Source organism: Sinocyclocheilus anshuiensis, unplaced genomic scaffold (assembly GCF_001515605.1).
Source record: "Sinocyclocheilus anshuiensis isolate Anshui unplaced genomic scaffold, SAMN03320099.WGS_v1.1 scaffold181, whole genome shotgun sequence".
Lineage (NCBI taxonomy): Eukaryota > Metazoa > Chordata > Actinopteri > Cypriniformes > Cyprinidae > Sinocyclocheilus > Sinocyclocheilus anshuiensis.
This window is the reverse complement of record NW_015540898.1, coordinates 1,773,897-1,780,530: the sequence shown is the minus strand read 5'-3', so window position 1 is coordinate 1,780,530 and position 6,634 is coordinate 1,773,897. Positions and strand designations below refer to the sequence as shown.

The window sequence follows — 6,634 nt, the reverse complement described above, 5'->3', positions numbered from 1 at the left end:
TATATATATATATATGTATATAAAGAGCAGATAAAATAATATTAATGAATTAAAAGGCCACTTAAGTGACTTAAACTAGACACTTTCTTGACTATGTTTCTTATCACTTAAGAAGACTTTTAAAAAGTGCACTTTGTAATGATGTCAAATTAAAGCATAGACATTTTAAATCATTATGTTTTAAACTTTTGTATAGAAGTACACTTATTTTGATGTGTTGACTAACATACTAAAGAACATATTTGTTTATAATTTTAACTGTAGTGTGTTATTCAAAAATTTTATTTAAAATTAATGTTAAAATTACTACATTTTTAAGTTTTAGTAGAAATGACATTAAAGTATATTTTAGTTTATCATAAATGATTGTCAGTATGTTCAGCAGTAACACTTTAACCATATTTCAATAGACAATAGAAGAAATTATGAAATTACATTTAAAGATGTACTTACAGTAAGTCCCACTTAAGTGTGTCAAAAAATGATCAAAAATTGCATAATATAAATTTAATCTATAATACATTTTCATTCAATTGCAATTAACATGTAACATTACATTCAGTTCACACTTAGGTATATTTTTTAAAGAATATTAATTCCAAAAATATTAAAAGTATACTCAAGTGTACTTATTTTTCACCAGGGATTCAGTAAAACCTGTTGCACTTTTTAATCAATTACATATCTCTCTGCATGAATCCATACTCTAAATGATCAGAGAGAAACCCAGCAGCATTGCTGTGTGTTTCTCAAGTGTATCTGCTGTAACTCTATAGTTGAGCCTCAGGTGAGTCTCTATGGTCTGTTCCCATCATTAGTGCTGACATGGTCTGTACCCGTTTATGAATGATGTCACAGGACATGGCTTTATGAAAGAAATGCGGAATCACATTTTGGTGTATGTAAGTCCTTTAGTCAAGGACGTTGAGTTTGTGTTGTTTGCTCCTCAGGTCAGATGGTCAGTAAAGCAGTCTGCTACAAGGATCTGAGGCTGCAGGTGAACACGTCTTACTGTAACTCACGGTCTCGGCCGTCCACCGGTGTGACGTCCTGTAACACACAGCCCTGTCCCGCAAGGTAACGCCGTCACTGACCTCCTCTCATCTGCTCACACACTGAGAAAGACCTTTCTAGAGAAAGGAACTAGTGTTCAATTAGTTATATGTATTTAGCATTGTAGTATTTATTCATATTTTGAATTGTCTTTTATTTTTATTATTCATTGTAATTTAAGTTTAGGTTTTAGTAATTTATGTTATCATTTTTATTAGTTTTTGTTGTTGCAGTTGTAGATTTTTAAATATTTCTATTTAGATTTAATTTATTTTAATTTCAGTATATCAGTGATACTAAAATAACACTCCTTCGACTTGTAAGAGCAAGATTTTTAAGTTTAATTTAAGTTTTAAGTTTTTAATGTAATTCAGGTGTGGATATTTTATTTAATTTCAGCTTTATTTCAATTAACAAAAACAGTTTTTAAAAGTTTTAGTTAACAATAACAGCACTGAAAGGAAACTCTCAATCAGAGTTTGTATTTTTACTCCTCTTCTAATGTCAGTCTGAAAACAGTAGCTGACAAGTTCAATTCAGTTCTATTCAGTCATCTTAAATTACATACTTTTATTTATGTATTTATTTATTTGCAGCGATTAGGGATGTAACGATTCACTCAACTCACGATGTGATATGATTCACAATACTGATTTCACGATATGATTTTATCACAATTTGTATTAATAAAATTAGATTTAAGGCAAGTTATAAATGAAAAGGTGTCCTTTTATTATTTCTCAGACAAAATGCTGCAAATTGAAATATGTCAAATAACAAAACTAAATAGAAATGTTAACATAAATATTACAAATAAATTAAATATCTTCAAATAAACAAACTAAGGCTTTCCCTGTGCTCTTTCCATTTGAAATTACAGTCAACCACAGCATTTTACTCACGATCCAAACAAAGATGCTGCATACACGCAGCATGAGCAGTTGTGATTTAAATTAGATTGTATAATTTAGAAATTTGAAGCAAAAACAGAACGGTCTCACTTTAGCTTTGTGAAACTTTAATACATAAAACATCTGCACGAAACAGAAACAGCAGAAGCTCTGAATGAGACGCAGATTCACTCTCTGCCAGCAGGTGGCGCTTATGAACAGCAATGATACAGCTTTTCCTTGGTTACTGCTGTGAACAAAGCAGCGCTGCGTTTATAAACACTACTTTAATATGCATTATACGGAGGCAAGATCACTGTTCTGAAGACAGTCAGCTCCCCTCAGAGATACATTCATATAAACTCCACCCCCAACTGTATTGCGATTCGTTTAACATCTCAACCGATTTGAATTGTCACATATTTTTATCGATTTTCAAACAGCTCGGGGTACAACGTTACATCCCTAGCAGCGATGCGATAGAAGAACCATCTTGGTTCTCCAAAGGACCTTTTATGAATCATTTTTTTCTTAGTGTGAAGAGAATTTCAGTAACCTGAAGAACCTTTGCCAATGCAATGGCTCCATGCAGTTATAGTTCTTCATGGAGCCATTAATGCCATTGTTTTATTATCAAGAGTGTATTTTGACACGAAACACAGATGTTGTCTGATCTCATGTCACTGCAACAGATCTGTGTGTGTGTGTGTGTGTGTGTGTGTGGTTTTAAACCTCACTGCTCATGTTTTCTCGTGTCCCTCATCAGATGTTTTAGAAGCATCTCCATGGCAGCGTCATGCATGGCAAGTTTTCGTTTCACATATCAATTCTGGTCCAGCTAGACTCCAGGGCAGAGTAATTCCCAATAATGTCCAATGGCTTAGAATGACGCTCACGGCAGGTCTGCCAAAATCAGTTCCCAGAGGTCCAGCGCAGCTGACAGAGAGACACCGAACAGCTCCTCACGCAGTGTCTCTGAGAGCTGCTCTTAAAGCATTAACGTGTCTGAGACTCCCGTAAACCTGCCCGATGCTCAGCTGATTGTTTTCCAAGTGTAGCTGTGTTTTCTTTGGCGGTGAGATCCAGCTCTTTCTCCCCCGTCTCTTATTCTCGCTCAGTTTCTCACATATCTTCGGTGTAAGAGGCAAATCACGCACTATAATCCTGCTTAGCATCTACATCTGTATGCTGTCATTAACACACAAAACACACAGCTGCTCATGCTGATGGGAAAACACTGCGCTGCTGCTTCTCCCGTTTCACTTATCCACTCAAAGACCTGAGCATCTCTAAATAAGAAGAAGAAGAATCATAATTATCATAACAATATATTTTATTTTTGTTGCATGTATGCTTAAAATCAGGCATGTACAGAAATAATTCTATAATGCTATAATTCTAATTCTATAAATTATATATTTTCACTACCGTTCAAAGGTTTGGGGTCAAGTTTTTTAACATACCTTTTTAATATTTTTATTCATTAAGGATGCATTAAATTTATCAAAACTGTCAGTAGAGACATTTATAATGTTACAAAAGGCTTATATTTCAAATAAATCCTGCTCTTTTGAACGTTCTATTCATCTGTGAATCCTGAAAAATAAAATGTATCACAGTTTCCACAAAAATATTGTGCAGCACAACTGTTTTCAACATTGATAATAATCAGAAATGTTTCTTGAGCAGCAAATCAGCATATTAGAATGATTTCTGAAGATCATGTGACACTGAAGACTGGAGTAATGATGCTGAAAATACAGATTTGATCACAGAAATAAATTACAGTTTAACAGATATTCACATCGAAAACAGCTATTTTATACAATCATAATATTTCATATTTTTACTGTATTTTTGGTCAAATAAATGCAGCCTTGGTGAGCAGAAGAGACTTCTTTCAAAAACAGAAAAAAATCTTACCAGTCCTAAAATTTTGGATAGTAGTATATGCATGTTTTTTTTCCAATTTATTTTATAAATTATAAATCTAGTTAATTATATGATATGCCTATTAATTAAAAATAATTTTCTTGTATTAATATTTGCTGAGAAAAGCTTTTGATGTAAAGATAATTCAGAGCATTATTATGGAAGACCGAAGGTATTAAATACACAAATATTTAATCAAAAAGTTATGCCTTTAAAGGAGCTTGTCTGATTTCCATTGGTAAAAAATTCCAGTTTTGGGGTAATAAAGCATTTTAAGCGTCTAAAGCTGCACTTTAACACATTCACCTGGATTGAGAGAACCTGCATCCCATGAGCCTCTGAGCCTCACAGCGCTACATATGAGTTTAGTGATTGAAACAAACAGGTCTTTTCCCCAGTACCTGTGAGAACATGCTTCATCCATCATGTTTGCATGAATGTAAAGCTGGTTTGATGGCTGACAAAGAAGGGCATTGCCCAGTAAACATTGTTGGGATGAATTGGCCCACTGATGGGTGTCTGGCAGCCCGGTCTGGGCGAGGCGGGGTGAAGGGTCACCTTGGCCAGCTGGCACATCTTGGGTGTACCCTACATTACTCACATGTTGGCATCACGTTCAAGCATTCCTGGGACAGTGACAAAGGTGACATCACAACCCTGACCCCAGATCAGCACCAAATCTGGACAGTTGTAGACCAGCACGCAGTTATTGGATTTGACAATTCATGCAGGGAGATCCGAGAAACAGAGACCATGACGCTGATCGCTAGAGACACAGGAGAGGCTGCGCTGCGTTTTGTAAGTTTGTTGTTGTTGCTTCTATGGTTTTTCGTGATGTTTGACGTTCAAATGCAAGTTTTTGTGATTTAAAATGTCAGAACTGTTATTATTTATCCTGCATGATTGTGCAACAAGCTGTTCTGACAGAATAATTTGAGCTGAGACAATGCAAACGAGAAATATCCGTCTCTGTCTCGACATGTACAGTAATATGGCTAATGCGCTGATTTATAATGGAGGATACTGAATATGCAGTGAGCTCATGTCTCTTAAGAAAGAGAAACGCTCTCGTGATGAAGGTTCATGCTTAACCTGCTGCTGAAAAACAAGCACGTCCTGCAGGATTACTGTGAGGGTTTGGGTCTGCTGGGACTGAGGAGAACCAGACGGGACCGGCTTTAATGCGAGGGAAGAGTGACACGTTAAACTCAAACTAAATATCATCTGAGCTTTTTTTAATTACTTTTTTAATGATGTCTGCAATTTATGCAACCTTGTTATGAACATTGTGAATGTAAAAATACTAGGGTTACACTGAATAAAACAAATGTTTTGGCTTTATTTGGCTTTTGGATTTATTATAAATCAATAAAAATAATGCAACAGTTTGCACTGATCATTTTGAGTTACGGCAACTTCTAATGGAATTATGGTCAACCAACAAACTACATTAACTAAACAATAATAAAATAGGACTTAATTTAAACTTCTATTCTGCTTATCCAGTCCTGTGCGAACTAGAAATGCACTAATTAAGAAGTTAATACACCTTATAAACATTTTTTTACACACGATATTAAGTAAAATAATGTTTGCAACTTAAATCAATACATTGTTTAACTTGCAACCATGCATATACTGTACTTATGTTGTGGTAACAGGTCCCTTGAATTTCTTGAAGTTAAGTTGCTATAATCGTTATAATGTTCTGTGTTTTGTTTTTATTTATAATTTATTAACAGTCTGATAATTTTCAGTTTTGGCCTGCTTTCAATGATGTTGTAATGATGAATGGCTATAATTATTCATTGTATACCCAAAAAAACTCAGTTTAATAAAGTCATCCATATCAATATTGATATCAATGATAATGACCGTCATTAGAAGCCATTAAACAAATATTTAAAATATAAAATATTAAAAACACTATCTTTGTATTGTTTAAAGAGATGCAGTGTGAAAATATATTCATGACAGCAAATTTTAATTTTAGGTGTGATCAATAATAATTAATTACAGAGCAATATGCAATTGTATTTGTGTGTGTGTGTGTGTGTGTGTGTGTGTTTTTTAATGAACGGCAGCCTTAGAGATAGCTCACAACAAAACTAATTGAAGTTTATAAGGTGTGTGTCATACACACATTACAGATCCATATGCATTGGTCTCCGAGAGCTGGAGAACGGATCTGTCCTCCCATGTTTTCCATAACGCACTGGTGATGACGGACACGCTGCTCTACTGTCAGCGAAAGTATCGAACAACATATCAGGAAGTGTTGATGGCTTTAGAGACAGACAGACAGACTCTGGTCCCATCCCAAAAACACGCCTGTCATTATACCGTTACATTAGCTTCTCATGAAATCATTGACAAAGAAAGATGAAAAGTAATTCTCTAAAGGCCAATCTAAAAACCATAGCAACACCCTGGCAACCACCCACAATGCATCATGGCAGGACTTTCAGCACAAACAAGCATCTCTCTCATTTCTTCAGATGCGGTTGAGAGCGCAGTGTTGGGTGTTTGTAAGATAGACGCCCGTGTCAGTTCAGTCGGCTGGTTTATCTCTGCATACGTCTGATAAAAGCGGCTGCTCTGGCACACAGATGATCTTCTAGTTGGAGATCTTGTGTCCTCTTATGTCAGTCATCCCAGAAAATGCTGACTTGGTCCTGTAAAGTGATCCGTCCAAGTATTGAGTCCTCATGGGCTTCCTGCCCTGAGAGAGAGAGAGGGAGCGAGAGAGAGAGAGAGAG

The 6,634-nt window shown here is 35.4% G+C and overlaps 1 protein-coding gene across 1 annotated transcript in view; it reads left to right on the top strand.

The window, feature by feature from the left end:
- The window catches only part of LOC107689003 (A disintegrin and metalloproteinase with thrombospondin motifs 16-like), a 66,626-nt gene that overhangs the window by 48,567 nt on the left and 11,425 nt on the right, over positions 1–6,634 (top strand). Inside the window, exon 18 of the mRNA XM_016486874.1 lies at positions 951–1,077. Coding sequence (XP_016342360.1) covers positions 951–1,077 — 127 coding nt within the window. The remainder of the gene's footprint in view (positions 1–950; positions 1,078–6,634) is intronic.